We start from the raw sequence: 21,806 nt of genomic DNA, 5'->3' as shown, positions 1-21,806 counted from the left end.
TACACACGTGTTGACTTAATTATCTATGTATTTTTGTCTTTTGTGAATTAAAAAAAAATAATCACTGTGAGGGGATCAGAGTAAAGATCTTTATTATTCGACACCTGGCCGTCACACATCGTACATTTTAAGCATCAGTTACAACAGAAGTCCCCTGCCTCCAAAACTGAGGTGCAGAACCCTCCTGAAGGGGTGCCGTCCCACTTGCCAAGCAGAACAAACAAAAAAACGAAAAAAAAATAAAAGTGTCCCCTTTTTATTCTATTTAATTTTTTTTTTACAGAATAAAGTGAGATTGAGTGAGGTCATCCTGGCACGTGTGGCGAGGTGTGAGAACCGAGCAGAGCCAACAGCAGCAACACAAAACAAATGGAACACTTTACAAAAAAAAAATAATGTTTGTCATTTTTTTGTAAAGACAGAATGAACTGTTCTGTTTAGGTTTTCTTTGTATACAACAGCGGAGGAAGGTTTTATTTATTGTAATGATTCAGTCTCAAAGTAGTTCTGTTGTGACTTCAGTATAATTTAATCTTTAAGAGTGGTTTGTTCTCAAACATTTCAGTGCCGTTTCTGTATTCAATTAATTATTATTAAATCATTTAGTTTCTTTATTTTCCTCAAACTGTGCATGCAGCATTCAATAATCTAATTTTTAGGAATAAAAAAATATTTAGCCCTACTATGGCGACTGCATTTCAATGTTGGTCATAATGGTGGTACTTTGAGCGCTATAGTGGCTATAAAGTTTACACACCCTTGTTCAAATGCCAGGTTTTTATGATATATAAAATTACACTATGATAAATCATTTTTAAAAATGTCCTACAATTGTGAACTCTAAGCTGTACAACTTACTTGAAAAGTAAAAATCTGAAATCTCTACGAGGGGAAGTCCCAAAAAAAAAGTAGTTGCACAAGTGTGCGCACCCCCGTACAACTGGGGATGTGGCTGTGGTCAGAATTAATCAATCACATTTAAACTCGTGTTAAATGGAAGTCAGCACACACCTGTCACCATTTAAAGAGACTATGATTATTCCCAAATAAAGTTCAGCTGTTCTAGTAGACTTGAGCGTGGTCACATATTGATGATTTGGCATTTGAACAGGGGTGTGTAGACATTTTACATCGAGAAAGTATTTTTTTGAGGTGGGACTTGAGGTAAATTAAAACCTTCCTACACTAACAAAAAAAACCTAATGAGTAAAATTATATTTTGATGTTTTTGGGGATGCCAGTGGAGCAGGCTGAGCGTCACCAAGTCACAACAAACACAAAGTGAGTGAAGACAAAGGAAAAATGGGGGGGGGGAATGGTTTACGTGTTTATTGGTGAATCCAAAGATTCTGAACTTCTTAAATTCCACCTGACGTGAACTCAATATAAATACACTTTTTAAAAGGACTTAAAGTTTTCGCAGTCACGCGCGCCTCCAAAGAAACGCAGGAGGAAACTAAGAAAATTGGTGAACTGGTTTTCAGTTGGAGCAAAAAGGCTGTTTTCCCCCCCCATCCTCATCATGATGTGGACTCATGTTCACATTCATCAAACACAGACTGAAAATGTATATATGGGATTCTGTAAAACGAAATAATATCGGTGCCTTGTCAGCTCAAAATATCCCCACTGGATAAACTGTGTGTGTGTGCGCGCGCGTACATGTGGCAAGTCTTTAGATCTGCAAGAGAAGAGCAAAGTTGAGGTGAGATGAGGGGATATCCCCACAAGAAGAAAAGAAAACCCAAAGAAAAGCACAAAGCGCTTACATCATCAATGTCTTCATCATCATCGCCAATGTCGTCAAACTGGATCTCGTCGTCGTCTCCGGGACCGAAAGTGTCTGTCTCGTTGATTTTGGCTACGTGACAGGGGGGAAGGCAAAATTAGGCCAGCTCAATCATCCTGAATATTGGACATATCAATCATATACATTGACCAAAAAAAAGTTATGTTTCGCAATAATGGTCAATAACATCTTAATCTCCTGTTTTTTTCTCTCTCTTTTTAACATCAAAATGTCTTGATTCCTCCTCAATGCTACTATTTCCTCACTACTCTGTTGGTTGCACATGTATTATTAATACAAGTGTTTATGTGTGAATATTGTTACTATGACAATTTTTTTCCCCTCACAGGATGACTAAAGTTTCTATTGGTCGATTTTCACGTGGATCTATTAGCAGTCGTACAGACTAGTCGACTGTACTACTCCACTATGACCTTTAAAACATGACGTTGACTTGTCACTAGTCGTGTTCGTGGCTCGACGCGGAGGATGAGCGGCCTCAAGCGACAGATGAGTGCGCTCAATGAAATTAGTCCTAATTGATTGAAATTCTCTTCTATTTCTGAATGTGCAGCTTTGTTAAGGAGAACCTGTAGAAAACAAAGCTAGGCTCCAGCAGGATTTTGGACATGTCTTCGGCCCAACACTGCGGTGCAACCGTGTTCATATTCGGATTGTCCCGATCCAATCACGTGATCGGGAATCATGTGATTTTCAGCTGATCGGTATTGGCTGAAAAAGATCGGATTTTTTAAGTTTCTTCATTTCTTAAGTCAAGAATAAAATATTTTTTTCCCGCTAACTTGATTTAACCCACTGCTGATCTAAACTCATATACAGTAAATAGGGTATATCGGGATATCTTTATTTTATATATATATATATATATATATATATATATATATATATATATAAAAAGAGACAATTTGGATGCACTCTTTTTTTCTTGTTAGTGCACTGTCGAGGTATCGGATTGGGACCGGCAGATACTGAAAACCAAGAATCTTGGACTCAGGCGCAAAAAAATGTGATCGGGACATGACTAAGTTATATTTGCTTTTATTTTGAAGGCGTGACTGCAAACCCTGCAGATTTCCCGTTTGGCCGAGCTGCGCCAACGTTACGCGGCTGTCGCAGCGGCAAGCACGACGAGCGAGAAGATCCCCTCCCCCCGCCTCCCCTCTAACTGGAAATAACATTATGCGACAACGGTTGACCCTTCATCTTGTGTGCTGACGCGTATGTTCTGGGTAAATTCAGTGTATGAACTGATTACCACAAAGCATTACCTCCTCCTATGATTTAAAAAATAAAATAAAAGTACCCTACTGAAAACATAATGACATCATCTCTCTACACAACCATTTGTGTTTCTCACCATGCTCTGGCAGCTCGCCGTACGCTTTCAGACTGCGAGCCTCGTCTGCGTTGTACTTGAGGATGACGTCGGCTTTGTTATCCTGCAAGCGAGCAAACGTCCGTCAAGCGAGAGGCTCCAACAACAACAACAAATCGGCGGGCTTGCATTGGGGGCGTCACCTGGTAATCTCTCAATCCGACCAGGATGATGTCCGACGTGTTGATCCACACCTGGAAAACCATGGCGCACAACATGATCACAAGTTCAACTCAATGACCCCAGCGCGTATTTGGGGTCATGCAAGGTCACCGACTCAGCATTTACGTCAGGCGTGTGTGTACCTTTTTCCGGAGCTTTCCTCTGATGTGGCAGAGTCGCTTGGTGCCATCGAAGCACATGGCCTCCAGACGTCCGTTACCCAACATTTTTATCACCTGAGCGTATTCTGGAATGCACACAGGTTGGGGGGGGCGGGGTAAGCACATGTGCCTCACATTCGGGAGGGTGGAAACTCAAATCTTGGTTGCAGCCTTCTTTCGTAGCCAAGCTACACTGCAGATATTTTCGGCTTTTTACACTATACGGGCCAAGTCAGATACCACAGTACCACATTGTGTTGCAACATGCCAGGCAGCACCAACGTCTGCTGGTTGTAGATAATTATGGGGAAGAAGAAGAGGCAGAGAAGATCCCCACCAAAGCTAAAGTGAAAACACTAGTACAGAATACATGCCTGCTGTGAGTATTCTTGCATGGTTTGTTTGTATGTGTTGCTGCTCCGTGTGTGTTCGGGTAGTAGTTGTTTAACAGTTTATAATTATGTAACATCGATGCAAATTTTCATTAACCCGTCTACTGCATTTCATGTTAAAATCAAGCTAGCACACATTTGTCAGACGTAATTATATTTGTTTAGGTGTTTATATATACAATGTTCAATTCTCTTAAGTGTTATGTGTCAGTTTGACAGTAAAATACATGGGAGTGACAAATAAACAGCTTGATGCAAGCACACTTGGCTCTTATTTGGAAAAATGTGCAAACAACAGGGTCTTTTGGTTTCCTCAAATTGACGTTACACAATAAGTATCGGAGTGAGAACAGACACTAAGTAATAATTTATTATCTGTGGGAAGGGTAAACATATTTAAAAATATATATATATGGCCTATATTTTGTATGTGACTGTGAGTGTAAATGTGAATGTGTTGTTTGTGTGCCCTGCGATTGGCTGGCAACCTGTCCAGGGTGTACCCCAGCTGGGATTGGCTCCAGCTCACCCTCGACCCTAATAGATGGATATTTTTGCCCATTGGCGGTCCAGAGTGAGATTTCTGCCATGGCCAATGTTAAGAATCCAGCCGTCATTCAGTACATGCATATTTTGATGGCTATTATGAAGAACTCACCCTGTCCGTCCTCTTTGAACACCAACTCCCTCTTCTCTGACTCGTTTTCATTCTTTCCACGCCGCCGATTCTTTCCTCCCTTACCTGGAAGTACAATCAGGAGGACACACGTTAGCACAACACAATGTCAAATTTGAAGAAATTCAGGTGTTTAAAACATGTGTCGGTTTCGTGACTACTTGTGTAAAAGTCCAGAGGTTGAAAAGCAACACATCCACCTGGGATTAGTTTGCTTATTGCTGACTTTATTGAAAAGTTACACAAACAAAAAAAGCATGACGGCCAGCGTTTAGTGTTAAAACTCCGTATCTAAAACAACTAAACAAAGTAAAACAACAACTCCAGCATGACAACACGGTCCAAACCCACAACAACATGTTACATCTCACCAAGTTAGGATTTGAGACAGTGAGACAAACAAAACAAAGTAAAACAAATGCTGAGGGCCAAAGCGGGTGTGGTGAAACTCCGAAGAAGCTCGTCAGCGGCACAATTCCGAGCCGCTCGTTAGCATTGGTAGCTCACAGACATTCGGCCTTCCTCAAAATGTGACATTAGCTGCTCAAAAACAAACAAAAACAGACAAGCGGTGTCGACAAAAAAAAATACTGTAATGCGCGGCGCTAACTAGCATTAGCGGCTACTTGTCACGTTTTCCGTGCTTGTCTTCGGTCTGTCTCCCCGCGGCGCGCTACATCACAAAGTACACATTCACCTTTATTTTTGGGCATATTCCTTCACGCCTTTTTCACGATAATCCCAGTGGATGGAAACGAACGCTTGACTTGTTGAAAAGTGTCACGAAATGGGTTTGGACCGACACAAATGGGGAGCCACAAGCTATAGTAGCTAGAACGATTCCCGATGAGGCTCGCTGCTCGAGTGCGCATGCGTACAGCAAGTTCAAATAACTTTATTGTCCGGGTTTTGCTAACAAAGTACATTAATCCGTTTTATTAAAAAAAAAATTCTCGTTTTACTGAAAAGCCTGCTTACTGACAAGAAGGCTTAAGTCACAACTGTATATTCAAACTATGTAAAATACTTTATTTTAAATAATAAATTATATTTACATTACATGAAATCCATGAAATTTAATTACACCCAATCAACAAATTTTGTAATAATATAAAACATTAATCTACTGTATATGTAAAATGGTTTATTTTGTTCTTTCTATAAAAAGTTAATTGTGTACGTAAAATACATGGATTTTTTTTTGTTTTAATAATACAAGTATAACTTTTTCTTAATAATAATAAATAAGTAATAATTTATCAATTATGTCATAAAATAAATACACTAAATGCATTTGTAAAATGTGTTTTACTTTTTAAAATGTTTATATTTAAAATATATGAATGAACCTATTATTAAATTAAATACATTAATAACACTATTATATGAAAGCAGAAACCTTTGTGCTCAAGAGCCACGTTAGTTTTTTTAAACAAACAGATTGGACATCCATCCATCCATCCATTTTCTGAGCCGCTTCTCCTCACTAGGGTCGCGGGCGTGCTGGAGCCTATCCCAGCTATCATCGGGCAGGAGGCCTGAACCGGTTGCAAGCCAATCGCAGGGCACATAGAAACAAACAACTATTCACACCTATGGGCAATTTAGAGTCTTCAATTAATGGTTTTGGGATGTGGGAGGAAACCGGAGTGCCCAGAGAAAACCCATGCAGGTACGGGGAGAACATGCAAACTCCACACAGGCGGGGCGGGGATTGAACCCCGGTCCTCAGAACTGTGAGGCAGATGCTCTAACTAATCGTCCACCGTGCCGCCCATTGTAGCTCCCGTTGCCCGAAATATGATGAATGAAAAGTCAACAGGGTCATTAGCTTATGATTTTATTTTTCATAGAAAGTCTCCCTGGAGGTATAAAAAAGAACAAAACAAGAGATGGTGCAGCACTCGGGCTGAACAAATCTGACAGGTTGCGGAAGAGCAGGAGAAAATGGAAAAAAATAAAAATAAAAACACAGAAAAAAGCATTTCTTTTACATTCCTTGTTCCCAGAGCTGTACGACCACTGATTCATCATCCAACACATTCGTGATCAAAAAGCGAAGCACAGACCACGTGGGCCTTTTTTTTCTTTTTTAACATGCTAACTTAGCTAACATTTCCTCAAGTCTTGCAATTGAAGCAGCAACTCCTGGTGGCATGGAAACATTGGGATGGATACATAACAGGAAAAAAATGACCGGTTTAAACATTTCAGAACGTATGGAAAGCCGTTTGAGCATTTATTTGACATCACTGATATCCATCTTAAGGGCCATGTACTAGTAAGCTCTTTGTCCTCACTAGTAGGACAATTCAGCACACTCGTGGCGCAAGGGTGTGTAGACTTTTTATATCCACTGTAGCTGTCTTACTAGTGAGGTGAAGGAGCATACTAGTACACGGACCATAAGCTGGATATCAATGACGTCGAATAAATGCTCGATTGGCTTTCCACGATGTTCTTCGTGCTGTACGAGTGAAAACCTGAGCTGTTTTAATTTACAGTTCCCGTGCACAGACGTCAGGGAGGAAGTACGCTTGTTTTTGTTTGGAAGCCTTAATCGCAGGTGACAAACACGTCTCCAGGGAGGACGGCGGCTTTTTAGACTCGTGAGGACTGTGTTGTATTTTTGTATTAATCATCGGGCCTCTACATGATTGGTTCTCCAACTTGGCTCCTCGCGAGCCATAATTTGATAAACCCTTACTAAACCCATTACGCCGCATTTTGGTAGCGTGCCGAAGGATGTTTCTAATATAAAAGATGTGCCTTGGCTCAACAGACGTTGGGAAAGACTGAATAAATCACACCAAGCCAGCCTAGACACCACCTTTTCCAGTGTCTTCCCTCTGGTAGATGCTATTGAACCACGCACACCAAAAGCATTCGACATTTTCTTTCCTCTTCCCATTAACTTTTTAAACAGTCAATTTGTAAAATGGCACAAGATGGCACCAAAGCAATACTTGAAATTAGACAGTGCTTTGGGCTTAGCGCAAATCATGACTAGGTTGAAACGTAACTGCTGTGGCATTTAGGAATGCACATGGTAATAATGTTTAATTGGCACTTGGATAAAGAGGGGTCCTTGCAATTTTTTTCCCCCTGGAACCAAAATTTGTGACAAACTTTGCAGTCGTAATGAACAAAACTGGAAAGAAGTTGAGGGTAAAGAACTAATTTGCATATGCATGACATCACGGCGTCAGCATGGAGTGACAAGCCCCATTGTCCACCACCTGTCCATCAAAGATGGAAACACGACTAAGTCAGCCTGCAGCCATTTCCAATTCCTGTCACATTACTGGTGGAGACAGTGGAGGACAATAGAAAGCGATTTGAGGATTTATTCCATATACTGGATATCGAATAAATGACCAAGCGGCCAGCGGCACGTCTCGTCCCCTAGGCAGGCCCTTTGCTCACCATTCTCGAAACTGATTGGTTGTCGCGACGCAATTTGTGGCTAGTAGTTCAAATCTCCCAAAAGAAGAAAAGAAGTGAATTTTCGTGTGCTGTCCACACACACGTCGCGTCAAACGCGTCATATGTGTCGACCAACAGGTATTCACGCCGATTCACGTGAACTTCATTGACTTTATATGCAATCAGGTCACACGAATGGTTAAATTCGCATCCGATGTGAACGCAGCATTATATTCTACGACACTGAGTGTTTGTCAGCTTTGGGGTCCGACAAATCACAAAAGGTCACGTACGTCAGATGTCACGTTTGACATCACCGTGACGATAGGGAAGTTAAAAACAAAGTATCCTATGGCTTTAAATGCTTCTGTTGGACTATTGTGTTTCTATGATTAAACATCCCACTTTGAGGTTTATATACACGCACGCTTCCTTCCTGTTCTGATTGTCCAAAGCAAAAAAATCACAAGTTTTTCTTGGAAGAACGCCGTCAGCCGTCCAATCAGAAGAGCACGTCAAGTGTGCAGGAGGGCGGCGGCCTCTGTGTGCTCCTTTTTTGGGCGTCAGCGCTCCCTGGATTCCATCAGTAGTCTGTCCAAGTTCAGCTAGAGGTCAGAGTTGACGGGAGGGGTTGGGGAGGGGATGGTGGTCCTCGGTGGTGAGGTCACAGAGCGGTGGAGGTGAGCTTCTTCACACCCCTCCGCTGCGCCAAAGTGGAGCAGCCCACTGGCTCCAGAACGGGCGGGACGTTCCTATTGAGGGCCGAGTACGTGGCTGCCATTGCTCCCTGGAACATCAGCACTAAGTTATTACACAAACAATGGACTGGTTGCAAATGTGCAAACTCCTCACAGGAAGGCCTGCACTAACATTTAACCCGAGACTTCTAGACTGCGAGGCAGAGGTGCTAACCACTCGTCTCACCGTTTGTTTGTATGATCATATGACACACATGCGACGCAAACAGGAAATTACCAAAGTCACCTTGACGAGGTGAGGAGCGTCCTGCCTGTTGAGCGTGTATTTGGGTAGCTGGTCTCGGTGCGTCACCCACGGGTGGCGCAGGACCTGACCGGCCGTCAGCCGCTGGTGGGGGTCCACGTGCAGCATCTTTGACACCAGGTCCTGAAGGGCCACATACACAAAACATAGCACTGACTGATCCCCTCTGTATATGTGTGTGTATGTCGTCATGACAAAAACTTGAACTAATCGATAAAATCAATTACGTCCTAGTGTAAGTGTGCTTAAAGGTAAGACACCTTAGCCTCAACAGACACAGAGTTCCAGTATCCTCCAGTGAGTGAGAACTTCCCACTGCCGATTCGGGCCAAAATCTCCTCCGGCGTGTCTTCAGGGCCGTTGGCAAAAGGAGTGAAGCTGCAAAACGGCAAAAATAATGAGGGGTCATCAAAAGTCAAACTAAGCAATCTCAACACACGAAGCGTTGCAACATGTACTGGGGGTCCTCAGTTCAAAATAGAGTTCTATTCCTATGTGGCAAAGTCATCCTAATATGTATGACTAATAGCGCACAGATGTCAACTGATGCACAGTTTTCCTTCACACGTAACATGTAATTGTCCTAGTATGCCAAATGTGTCCCACTAGTGTCCAAAAATGTCATACGGTAGTGGAAGGCACTAGTGGAAAAAAAAACTTGACTAGCAAGACACAGTCGTTCTATTAGTACGCTAAACTGTCTTACTAGTGAGGACAAAGGGCGTACTAGTCCATGGACTATAAGTTGGATAGCAAGGACATGGAATAAATGCTTAAACAGCGTTCCCCAAGCATACCCTGTTAGCATGGTGTAGAGAAGCACTCCGAGACTCCATATGTCACAGGCTGCATCGTAACCCTGCTTCTTCAGAACCTGTCAGCAAGAAACACGTACACGTCAGCTGTGTTAAGTGTGCGACAGCTTGAAAGAAGAAGAACAGGCGACTCACCTCGGGAGCGACAAAGTTGGCGGTGTAGCACGGCGTCATGAGCAGGCCATTTTCCGCTCTCAGCTGCTTGGCAAAGCCAAAGTCGCAGATCCTGATGGACTCGGCGTTCCCGCTCTCGTCCACATAGAGGATGTTGCTCGGCTTCAGGTCTCTGTGCACCACCTTCGCGCCACAGAAGCAGGAAATGTCATACAAACAAGTAATTGAATAAAGTTAGTTGTTTTGACCGTAACATCAATATTAATGCCGGTTAATGCGGCTATTCCGTTTCACATTATGTTATCACTAAGTTAGCGTAGTCATAAACGGGGATTCACTATAAAGAACAAAAGGACTCGTGATGGGGGGCGTGTGCACGTACCCCCTGCACGTGGAGGTACTCCAGCGTCTTGGCGATGGTGAAGAGAACGGCGCTGGCTTCTCGCTCGGAGAAAAACTTCTGGCGGAGGATTTTATCCAGCAGCTCTCCGCCCTTCATCAGCTCCGTGACCAGGAACACGGAGCGGCCGTCGTCGTACACCTGGGGGTCACAGGACATGACGGCAAGTGGGACCAACGACGAGATGGTAACTTATTTCACATTGTTGCAAAAACTCCAATAGTAGCGATCCCACATTGTGAGCATCGACTCACGTCTTTGAGCGTGATGATGTTGGGGTGCTGGCCGTATCTCAGCAGGATCTCCACCTCCTCCATGGGGTCCCGCTTGGCTTTGTTGATGATCTGCAACAGGAGGATACGCTTAGATGGGTCCCCGATCGGGGCTGTGTAAATCCCGCGAGGCGCTCCCCACCTTTACGGCGTAGTCCATGCTGGTGCCTTTGTGCACGCAGCGCTTGCAGATGGAGTAGGAGCCCACGCCGATGTCCTCTTTCACCTCGTAGGCGTCGCAAAACTGAGACGTGCTTCTGTGGAGCTTCTGCAGGGCATAAAGTCTCGTGTCAGGCCAGCCAGCACAGTGCCGTGATTCCCCTGAGCCTTGTTTTGTTTTCTTTTGTCCTATAGATGGCATGGATACCAGCAGAAAGTGGAACGAGGCGCACGTGGATGCTGGTGCCCACACCGGGAAGATGGCAGATGGTTCCCGTGTATATTTGCCGCGTCCTGTCTTCCGTCTGCTTTTTTTGTAACCTTCTTTTGTACTTTTTTGTGTTCGGCAGTTTGTCTTGTTCAATAAACGTCTGAATTTGCATCGATGAGTGTGGCCCTCCTTCCTTTACGATCATCATCATCATTTAGGATCATTTATCACCACATACCTGAACAATAGCGTTGGGCATCGGTTGTGTTTCCTCTTCGGTTATTGCCACAAAACTGAATCCTCTGAAGAGCTGATGGGCGTTGGCACTGGGCGGGACTCCCGGAGAATCTTACGCATAAACACACACAGATACTCATTAATTTGCCATCACTGACTTGATGTGCTGTTGTGAGGGGGCAGGCTGACCGCGGGGCGTTTTAGCGGTGAACTCCGGGTCAAAGTAGAAGGTGTCGTCGGGTCGTCCTGCCGCCGGCTTGAAGGGAGGCGCGAGCTCTCTGCGGAAGAGTTTCTGCAGGACGAAACTGCCAGTGAGTGAATGAGTCACAATGGCTGTGACGGAAGAAAAATGTGACGGCGCAAACGGACATTCCAGTCGATGGTGCTGAAGAACTGATGCCTCTTGATCTCCTCCACGCCGTCTGGACCCGCTCCTTCAAACATGAGAGGGAGTGCTTAGCAATGGTAACTGCAATTAAGATGAACTGAGCTCAATTCCTGTTCACCTAATCTGTTGCTGGGGTTGCGCTTAAAAAGGTTCCTGAGAAGACTCTGGGCTTCTGAACTTAAAAACTGCGGCATTCCCAGCTTGGCCCTGCAGACACAAGTTGAACACTGAAGACCTAAACTGACGATTGCGTCACACAGGAAACGCAATCAGCACTCAGCATTTGAATGTCACGAGTCACGACGACAAGTTGATGTTTCCTGTCCGTCTGACAGGTTTGCGGACTCACTTGAGTATCATGGTCATGGTCTCCTTCCGGTCTTTGCCTTGAAATGGCAGCGTTCCCGTCAACATCTCGAACTAGAGGAAGGACAATAAGTCAGAAAGTACACAAAGGAAGCATGTAATAGGGATGGGCGATATAGGCTTAAGAAAAATCTCAATTTTTTATCCAAGATTTTATTCGATTTGTGGCAATTTTTGAGAGTCTGTAATTTTTAAGATTGTTTATGTTCTTGCGTGGCTGGCTGTCTTATATGGTGTATTGGTATTTATGCGTACGTGCTCATGTATATATCCATCCATCTAGTACATTCTTTCTACAGCCAGCAGAGGGAGCTTCCATTTCTTAAATCAGAAATGTAATCCTTCGGTGCAGTAAACCATTAAAAGCCTCTTTTGTAAACTAAAAATATTACGACATTGCTCCCTTGTCTAAAAATGGATGGATGTGATCAAATAGATTTTTAAAGTGTTGAGTCTAAAATGAAACACATTTTACCCAAATTGTATGATTCAAACAAGCGAATAACCTTTTCATGGTTTTCAATTGGCCCAAAGTGGCCCCGGCAGAGGCAAAAAGAAAACATTCATCTTGACAAATATATTCAAATTGCTCAGCCCTAACGTGTATTGCACAATTCAAACCACGCTCTGCCGCTCACCATCAGCACCCCGTACGACCACCAGTCTGCACTGTGCGTGTGTCCTCGCCTGTTGACCACCTCCGGAGCCATGTACTCCACCGTCCCACAGAACGAGTACGCTTTGTTCTCGTGGTCGATGGACTCCTTGCTCAGGCCAAAGTCTGCACAGACGCGCAGATGTTTGAGTGACACATATCGAAACCAAGTCAAAGAAGCACGCCATCTCTTCGGCCCTCTGTTTACATCAACCAAGGAGCGAGGAGGGACAAATGTTAGGAGAAATGAGATGTTCTCTCCTCCATGTCGTCATTTTACGGAGATGTCAATTAAAGATGACGGGTCACAAGTTACTGATCGCAACACATGTCCACTTTATGCTTTATGTTTCAAGTGGAATTAAACTGAACTCAAATAGTATTTGTTGTTAAGGAGATAAGCGGTATAGAAGAAAGATGGTTGGATGATGTGGCCAAATGAAGCAGCAACCATGAGCAGTAAATAAGTAATTCACCATCTGAGGTTCCTCGATTATAGCTACTCCGTGGAGTTTCCTCGAAGCTCGCTCTTTTATGCGCATGTGAGACAACTGAGATCCTGTCACGGCACACACACCTGTAAGCTTGATGTGTCCATCCTCATCCAGCAGGATGCTGAAACAACAAACATTTGCGATTTAGACATTGTTGATGTTTTCCAACTGACGGCGTGCGTGTGTATGTCTGTGTGTACTTCTCAGGCTTCAGGTCCCTGTAAATGATGCCGAGGCCGTGAAGGTGATCGAGAGCCAGCGCCAGTTCTGCGAGGTAGAACTTGACGTCCTCCTCTGTGAACATCACCTACAACACACACACAATTCAAACATCAGTGTAGACAGCAGTTAAGTGAATTTGGATAGAAGAGGCGTTTTGTAGTTGTGCTACCTCTTTAGAAAGCCGAGTGAAGAGGTCTCCCCCTCTCAGGAAGTCCAGGATCAGGTAGAGTTTCCCCTCTGTCTGGAAGGCTGAGGAGGAAAGGAAGCAATACAGATAAGATGGCATGAGTCCCCTTCCTAGGGAGGCTAAAAGTTGAAACGAGGGCAGCGGCGCCGGTGTGGGATTGGCTGACTCACCGTAGTGCAGTTTAACGATGAAGGGATGGTTGACCTCCACCAGGATGTCTCTTTCCATCTTTGTCCTGACCCGGTCGCGCACTGAAAACACACACACGCACACACAGAAGTTAATATTCCATAATCCGATCGTTGTTGTTACTTGGAAAACACGGACAAAAGTTTTCGGACAATTTCAAAATTTGACACTTTCCAAGGGAATTTATGTGAATTAAGTGGGAATTGAGGGTAATTTAATGGAAAGGTATTACATGTAAGCATTTTGTTCTCTCATAAGCATATACCCTTCCAAAATAGATACAGTAAATCACATGCGAGGGCATTACCGTACATCAACTCATGCACGACCGTGGACGTTTATATTCATCAGCTGGAATCCCAAAAATAAATGGATCAAGTACGTTTTCCAACGGGTAGGCACGAAAGAGCGCCTCGCCCAGCGTGTCTATTTCAGGGTTGTAAACTACTGTAATGACGAACATATTCCTGTAGATGGCGATGTTGCGGCACTTCGATTTGAGACCAGCACAGCTTTTGTATAGAAGATAAGGTGAATCTCGGCTCGTCGTGACTTCCGGTTAATTCCCATGTAAAGTTTCAAACTTTGCAAAGAATTTTGTAACCCTAATGGTGACTCTATTGGGACTATTTTCAGCTGCGGAGGAGCCACATTCGGCACACTGGCGTGTGTACCTTTCAGTGTTGCTTTCTTGAGGACTTTCATAGCGTACAGTTGGCCGGCGTCTGGACCTGTGACCTTCCTCACCAGGAAGACCTAAACGCAACACACAGACACACACACCAGTCAGTGTTGTGTTACAAGCAGAGTTGCATGCGCTCTTTGTTCCTTTTGTGTGTGAGTTTTATTAATAGAGAAAGATAACGTGAGCGGGAGGCTAATTGCTCATTCATAAGCATGATGACACTCAGCGGGAGCGTGAAGGGCCCTCAGCCTGCCGTCTCCATAGAAACAGACTCTTAAACATGGACAACAGGGCCCCACTGAGTGCATTGAAGCGTAAAGTGACACACACACACAGACACACCTTGCCAAAGGAGCCTTGCCCCAGGACTTTGCGCAGCTCGAACTGACGAGGGTCACCCTTCTCACATCCCTCCTTCACATGGTGAGTGATGCTTATCTCCTTGATGGACACGTCATCCTGCAGCACACGCAAACACACGGCATGCATACATTACTTGGTACAGATCCAGATGACAGTGCTGAACAGTGCCCACGTGGGTCAGATCCAGCAGCTGGAGCTTTGGTGAAAATGTGTTTCCCCTCCCAAAAAAAAACACCACGTAACTTTTTTTTTTTAATAAAGAAAAGGAGCATTGTGTAAAAACATAATAAAAGAATGGAAAGAAATACAGCTTTATAAAGTGTAATTACTGTACTTTTGGAAAAGCTGGAAGTCACAACAACAACTGTAGTGTTGTAAGTGTGCCTTTAAGGGGTGTGGCCTGCTGAGTGACATCAGGAACATGAATGGTTAGTCTGCGTGTGAGGATCTGTGCGTGAGTTTTGGCCGAATGTAGGAAAAAATTTTTTTTACGTCTGTTGGTTCCGTTCAAATCAAGTCTGAAAGTGCTCTCCTTTCCCACATGCAAGGACATTGCAGAACCATAATTTCGCCTTTTTTCATTCTTTTTTCTCTTCACTCAAGCGGTGGCATATTTGAAGCCTGCTCTTACTTCAAATTTTGGCTTGCAACATAAAACAAAAATAAATAAAAAATATATACTTTAACTCTACGCTTGAAAAACTCGGAAATTTGGGCACAAGTCAAGGTACCACCGTATTTTACATTACAGAAATATCACTGCAAACCACCAAATAAAAATGTCACAAAAAGCATATGTACTAAAATAATTAAGCAATTGAGGTAGAACCTTAGTTCAATAACAAATGAGTTTGCAAAGAAATTATGGGGACAAATACTGCTTGTGTGACTAACTATAGTGAGACACACTGACATCCATGTGGAAGGGCAATTAACTGTTCTGCCTGTCACTATATGTCGCCGGCATAGATAGATGAACAAAGATGCATTATGGGTGGTAAGTTTTTTGACCAATGAAGTGAAATTGGATCATGTCACGTGGCACACATGATGAACTCTAAGGCCACACTGTGGTTGGGAATCACTGGCCTCCTGCACTATCCTGTACTTCTGCTGCAGAAGTACAGGATAGTTTTGCCTTGGTGGAGGTCCGCCGAGTGACGGCCTCGCTGCTGCTGGTCCCCGGTGTTACGCTACAACAGCAGAAAGTTGTCACGGGAATTGTGGGAAACAAAGCGAAACCACAGAGCGCCTGCATTACACGACAGCCGGTGACAGGTCGAGCAGGCTTCCTGACTGTTTGTCATCCGCACATTGGGAGATAACATGGTGAGCGCACACGCACACACACACGCCGGCACACACGGTTGTCATGGAGCCGCCCCCGGTACCTGGTTTGTGTAGCAGAGTGACTAATGATGGCGTACAGTGCGAGCATGTAGTCAGCCTTCAAACGCTTTGTAAAGTGAATCAAGCAAACATAATCCTCCCCCTGCTCCTCCCTCACTGCCGCCTACCTGAACTTCCCAGGTGAATGACCTGCTGGCTCCCAGTGCACGATGGGTCCTGTAGTCCAGGGTGTGGCCGAGGCTGCGCGGCGACAACATGCTCCGGTGCGGCGACGGGACCGAGCGGTACCAAGCGGCACCGGCTTCTGATCATTCTTGACACTTTGTCTTCTTCCTCCCTCTCCTTTTCTCTCTCTCGCACACTTTCTCTCGCTCACAGACATTTCTTCTCTTCCCTCCTTTCTGCTTCTTTTCCTGCCTTCCCGCCTCCTTCGCCAACACTTATGTCTTTATTTAAACACTTGTCACCTCTCGCGTGCTGCTTTTCTCATTATGATACACACAATTTGATACTTGGGTTAAGTGGAATTGGTTGAACAAGGATGTCAAACAGTAACAACTTGTTTGATTTTACTTCCCTTTCAGCTTGTTTGTAGCGATTTTGGGCCATGAACAACAAAAAATACATTTCCAAGTCTTGAGTCTAGGTTAAAACCCTTTTTAGCCAAATTGTATGATCCAGTCCAGTAAATTAGGGTTGTGGGTGTGCAGGAGCCTATTTCAGGCAAGGTACACCCTGGACTGGTTGCCTGCCAATTGTAGGGCACACACAGAGAAACACTGACAAACTGACACACACATTCACAACTCTGTGGTCCTGTCTCATGAAAACGAAGGACCGCTATCCCCGCCAGCTCTCCCGTGAAGCCAGCTTTCATTACCATGACGAAAAACAGGGGCCGTCCTGGGAGGCCTGAATGACGAAAGTGGCTTCTCAAGGCAGAAGTGGAATCCAGAGTTGGGTGAGGAGCCAGCGCATTTTCACTGGCAGAGACAGCACTTCCTACACTACACTTCATAGACTTGTTAGCATAGCAGATGCGGACACAGCGGCTAACACCAATAAAATCCACCACCCTCATCCACAGTGTTGACAACTTCACAGAGCAAACAACTAAGTGTGATTTTTTTTTTCAGAAATAGTCATACAACTAGAGGCTGACTTGGTTGTTTTCCAATAATTTCACACTTGATGGGTGAGTAGGCACTCCAGACACACAAATACTTGAATACAAGCTAGTAAAAAGGCACTTTTACTTTACCTTCCATCAGCAAAAGTGAAATGACAAAGTAAAGGCTCTTCTAATGCAAAAAGATTTTTTTTTCATCACTGTTGTAGTTCATTACCTGTATGCTGGTAAGTGACGATGATGTGTATGTTGGTTAAGGTCTGCTGCATTTAAAATAATAACAAAAGCTCACAAACCGCAAACGCGGTGACGATGCAGAAACAGATTGACCACCGTTTGAAAGACTGAGGAATGTCGACATTTCAAATGTGCACGTATCCGTGAGTCAGAACACAGATGGCAGATCAGAGCCGCAGTGACAGGATGCTCTTGTCACACCTCTTAATCACGGGATTAAAAGTGCAAAGCCAGCGCCTGTGCTCAACACACCACAAACACTCATAATCAACAGTGGAAGAGCACAAACGAAGTCACCTTCCACATCCATGTAACTTTTTCTCATATTGTTTCAGACCGACACACACACACACACACACACACACACACAAGAACTTAGTCCATGTGAGCTTTGGATGTATTGAGAGAGAGAGAGAAAACAGCAACTAGTATTTCACCTCTAGGGATGTAACTATCAAATATTTTTAGAATGTATTATTCTACCGATTAATCCGAAATTGATTTCGCATTGTTAAACAACAATACCAATCCAAATTGTGCATGTGAGGCGCAGGTATTATTTCTGCTCACTTGGGGTCGCCATCCTCACGTTCTACACTGTAGTATTTGTGACTCTGAATGTGGTTTTAAACAAGCCTGATGAGTGATGTGTGCATCAGCCAATGAGAGTGTAGTTGGCTGTTTCTAGCTACGGTTAGCCAGTCTAGGCGTTAGCTGTGGCCATAGCAGCTCGTGCATGAATGTATTCTGTGTTTCTTTCTTTCATTACCGTTTGTTCAATAAAGCGATTGAAAGTGTGCCGGCAGCTGTGTTTACCCTTGACCGCTTGTGGGAGCATGACAATACCTTATAACTAGCGATGGTAGGCTATATTAAGTTACCTAGCATCGATACCTTTTGTTGGCAATCGTAGATGTGTTGCTGTGTTACTTTAGTTTGGATTGGCAGTAGACTCTTTGGCCTTTGTTGGATTTTATTTGAAGTGTGAAATTAACACTAAATTCAGACATTGCCTTTTATGCACCCTTTCCTCCTGGACTGGCGCCATCGTACCAACTCATTTCTACATTGAGTGGTGCGTGAGTCTGCAGGAACATTTGTCCATGTGGAAAAATGATCACTGCGAAGCCTTGAGGCAAGCTTTTGCTTCGACATTTTTTTAGAATCAAATTATTTGAGTTATTTGATTATCCAATGCAACTCTTATTGCCTAAACGGAGCCCAACAAGCAAGTGCCCAAGACAACAAAAGCATTTTTGGGGCGCAATGATGCATCGCCAAACAAAAATACGTCTCCACTCTGCCAACAACTTGACCTAAAGACCACATATTTTTATTTTTATTTATTTTCTCTTATTTATTATAAAGCTAATTTGTACCAACACTGCACCTCTGCTTAGCTTTTGGCTTTGACATGAGAGTGTTTTGGCATCAAAGTGGTTCTTTTGCTCTGGAACTTGAGCCAGTCTGCCTAACAAGTCATTGGCTGAACGCAAAAGCAGAATCCCTAAATTTTTGTGAGAAGTGTACGTCTCCTCTAAATCAAATGAAATAATCGACTCACAGTCCAGCTGCGGGGTGCCGATCCCAAACAGCCCAACATTCCCTGCCTCCACACTGCCGGCTCGCAGTAGCCGCGGTCCGTCCTGGGGGGCAGCAGGAAGTGACGGAGCGCTTTTAGCCGGCCCCGCAGAGCCCGGACGAGGCTGGCGAGGGTGCACGCGCACTTAGTGTGGGGCGAGCGGTGTGTCATCGCAAAGAGTCAACGCCGGAGTGCCACTTGTGGTTCGCAGCCTCACTGTGACAGTGGATGAGTGCGAGCCGTGTGAGGGGATACCCACAGTCAGACGTGATGTGGAGGGGGTGACCAAATACGGAGAGGGGGGGAGCGGGATTCCCCACACTCTCCTCCCCTTCTTACTCACAGCTGTAACCTTCCATCCAGATTTTCCATCAGGTGTCCTGGAGATTCCCCCCAACACACGCAAACACACACACACACACACACACACACACACACACTGACCAATGACCAATGACTGAGAACCACGAGTACAAGAGCGCCAGAGCCAATCCTATGTAGTCCAACACAGAACAGCAACAGCTAGGACTGAATGTGACACACTGGCTGCAGACAATTATGAAAAGTTCTTTTCCTGGCAAGTTGAAGGTTTGGAAGTGTAGTGATGAGCTAAGTCGTGACTTCTCATGCCTGAAGGCCCGCCACACACATAAATAAAAATATAAAATGGGCCGAGCGACGGCTCATATCTAAAAAACTTGTAAGTTGTGTCACTCGTATCTCAAGGGGCAACTGTATATGCTTTACATTCCTTTTTTTTTTCTTTTTAACTTGGTTATGTTTTTATTACTTTAAAAAATTTTCACATTTCAGGTTTATGTTTCTGTCATCCATCCATCCATTTTCTGAGCCGCTTCTCCTCACTAGGGTCGCGGGCGTGCTGGAGCCTATCCCAGCTGTCATCGGGCAGGAGGCGGGGTACACCCTGAACTGGTTGCCAGCCAATCGCAGGGCACATGCAAACAAACAACCATTCGCACTCACAGTCACACCTACGGGCAATTTAGAGTCTCCAATTTATGCATGTTTTTTGGGATGTGGGAGGAAACCGGAGTGCCCGGAGAAAACCCACGCAGGCACGGGGAGAACATGCAAACTCCACACAGTCGGGGCCGGGGATTGAACCCGGGTCCTCAGAACTTTGAGGCTGACGCTCTAACCAGTCGCCCACCGTGCCGCCTTTCTGTCATTTATATACAATTATGTGAAGTTTTGTTTTCAGTGTTGGTAGCTGTTTAGGTCAATGTAAATTATTTAATAAAAGCTATCTTTGTTTCCGGGGGTGGCCTTTATGTTCCTTCCCGCCTCGGGCCCTTAGGGGGAGTACAAACACCCCTGGTAGGGTCTTGGGTGAGCTGGAGCCTCTCCCTGCTGACTTTAGGCAAGAAGCGAACTGGTCTACAGCTTGGACTGTTTGCCAACCAAACCCAAAATGTGTCGTGATCGGTTGTTTTGGTACCTTTTGCGACTGAATGAAACACAGCTTACCGGTCCGTTTGAACCCACAAGTACCTTCCAAACCCCACCTGTCTCACACAATGTGCACAATGCGAGCAGTGCGGTGGTGACAGCCGGATGACATTTCTTAGGTTACCTGCACCTGTTGTCGCCCTCCACACTAGGACACGGTTCCAATCACGCCCTGGCCGGAGTATAAAGTGGAGCGGAACAAAGAGCACCGTCACAGAGGTGAGAAACAATGTACAAAGTGGAACTCATGTCAAACACACACAAGTACACACACAAGGAAAACATGTTTCCATCATTAGCAATTGAAATTGTGTGTGTGTGTTTGTGTGTGTGTTTGTGGAGGGGGGCATAGCATCACAGATCGAGCGCCAGTGGGATTCCATTCCACACAATCTGCAACCTCTAATCCTGTTATGCAATCAAATTAACAGGCTGCATGGCCACTGTGCACACGCGCACACACACACACACACGTACGTTTGGGATTTGTCAGGTTAGAGGTTGTAAGTGCATTTCCGCTTGCTTGGACATCATGGATCAAATAACATGCACACAAACAGACCCACGCACCTTCACTGAAAAGTACGGAAATAAGAAATAATATATTACTTATCAAAGCAAAATTGTCTGCCAATAGAACGGGAAAACCTGACTCAAAACAAAATAAATATAGCTAGCCTAAAAAAAGGATGTATTAAAACTAGTTTATTTATACCACCTACACTTATATAATTATGGTATTTCTTATTTGAAACTAAACATACGCACCATAAGTAGTAATAAAATCCCAATGACAAGCTTCAATAATTTTTCTTACTAATTTCTTTTAAGGAAAAAAATGCTTCAAGCAAGTGAAATGCTCTTAAACAAAACTGCCTGGGAAATAAAATATCCTGGCAGACAAAGAAAAAGCATATTTCCCCTTGATTTGAGATATTTAATCTTAGTTAGATTTAACTATTTACTAAATAAATGCCTCTACATGAGAGAACTGAAAGTGACTATCGGTAAGCGCCACTGAGCACCTCCCTTGGTGCCTACAGCGCCATCTAGGGAAACTTTCACAACATCCTCGAATGAGTGCAAGAGAGGATCCCTGAACGACACACAAAGCAATGGTGTGAAGACGTGATGACGATGGGGGGAGAAAGAGAGGATGAAAAAATGACATCGATGAAGAGGAGCAGAGTCAGGACGTCATCATTTATTCACGAGCTGGCGACGAGCGCGCATTCAATCACTGCGATGCGGGAACACTTCCATCAATATCATAGGCG

General features: G+C 44.3%; 2 protein-coding genes across 5 annotated transcripts in view; both read right to left on the bottom strand.

The window, feature by feature from the left end:
- Positions 1-75: 75 nt before the first annotated feature.
- Positions 76-5,451, bottom strand: eif1axb (eukaryotic translation initiation factor 1A X-linked b). The gene is made up of 7 exons (XM_061758281.1): positions 5,274-5,451; positions 4,559-4,642; positions 3,491-3,594; positions 3,329-3,379; positions 3,168-3,249; positions 1,770-1,861; positions 76-1,681 (listed from the first exon to the last, which is right to left on the bottom strand). The coding sequence occupies exons 1-7, from the start codon at positions 5,287-5,289 to the stop codon at positions 1,676-1,678; spliced, it is 435 nt and encodes a 144-aa protein (XP_061614265.1). The 5' UTR covers positions 5,290-5,451; the 3' UTR covers positions 76-1,675.
- A 949-nt stretch (positions 5,452-6,400) lies between these two features.
- LOC133469922 (ribosomal protein S6 kinase alpha-3) overlaps positions 6,401-21,806 on the bottom strand; it is a 27,236-nt gene continuing 11,830 nt past the window's right edge. The window contains exons 1-21 of one of the 4 annotated variants that reach the window (XM_061757560.1): positions 16,279-16,297; positions 14,741-14,857; positions 14,388-14,469; positions 13,695-13,775; positions 13,507-13,586; positions 13,316-13,422; positions 13,199-13,236; positions 12,605-12,747; positions 11,950-12,020; positions 11,719-11,807; positions 11,582-11,646; positions 11,402-11,504; positions 11,214-11,323; positions 10,748-10,873; positions 10,588-10,677; positions 10,316-10,474; positions 9,955-10,116; positions 9,802-9,878; positions 9,265-9,382; positions 8,987-9,127; positions 6,401-8,789 (exon numbers count right to left, since the gene is read on the bottom strand). In XM_061757560.1, coding sequence (XP_061613544.1) covers positions 8,667-8,789; positions 8,987-9,127; positions 9,265-9,382; positions 9,802-9,878; positions 9,955-10,116; positions 10,316-10,474; positions 10,588-10,677; positions 10,748-10,873; positions 11,214-11,323; positions 11,402-11,504; positions 11,582-11,646; positions 11,719-11,807; positions 11,950-12,020; positions 12,605-12,747; positions 13,199-13,236; positions 13,316-13,422; positions 13,507-13,586; positions 13,695-13,775; positions 14,388-14,418 — 1,914 coding nt within the window. In that variant the 5' untranslated portion in view covers positions 14,419-14,469; positions 14,741-14,857; positions 16,279-16,297 and the 3' untranslated portion in view covers positions 6,401-8,666. Of the gene's footprint in view, positions 8,790-8,977; positions 9,128-9,264; positions 9,383-9,801; positions 9,879-9,954; positions 10,117-10,315; positions 10,475-10,587; positions 10,678-10,747; positions 10,874-11,213; positions 11,324-11,401; positions 11,505-11,581; positions 11,647-11,718; positions 11,841-11,949; positions 12,021-12,604; positions 12,748-13,198; positions 13,237-13,315; positions 13,423-13,506; positions 13,587-13,694; positions 13,776-14,387; positions 14,470-14,740; positions 14,858-16,278; positions 16,298-21,806 lie in introns of those variants that run through there. The other 3 variants (XM_061757556.1, XM_061757557.1, XM_061757558.1) reach the window with 3 other exon arrangements.

This window comes from Phyllopteryx taeniolatus, chromosome 20 (assembly GCF_024500385.1).
Source record: "Phyllopteryx taeniolatus isolate TA_2022b chromosome 20, UOR_Ptae_1.2, whole genome shotgun sequence".
NCBI lineage: Eukaryota > Metazoa > Chordata > Actinopteri > Syngnathiformes > Syngnathidae > Phyllopteryx > Phyllopteryx taeniolatus.
This window is presented reverse-complemented; position numbering and strand designations above follow the sequence as displayed.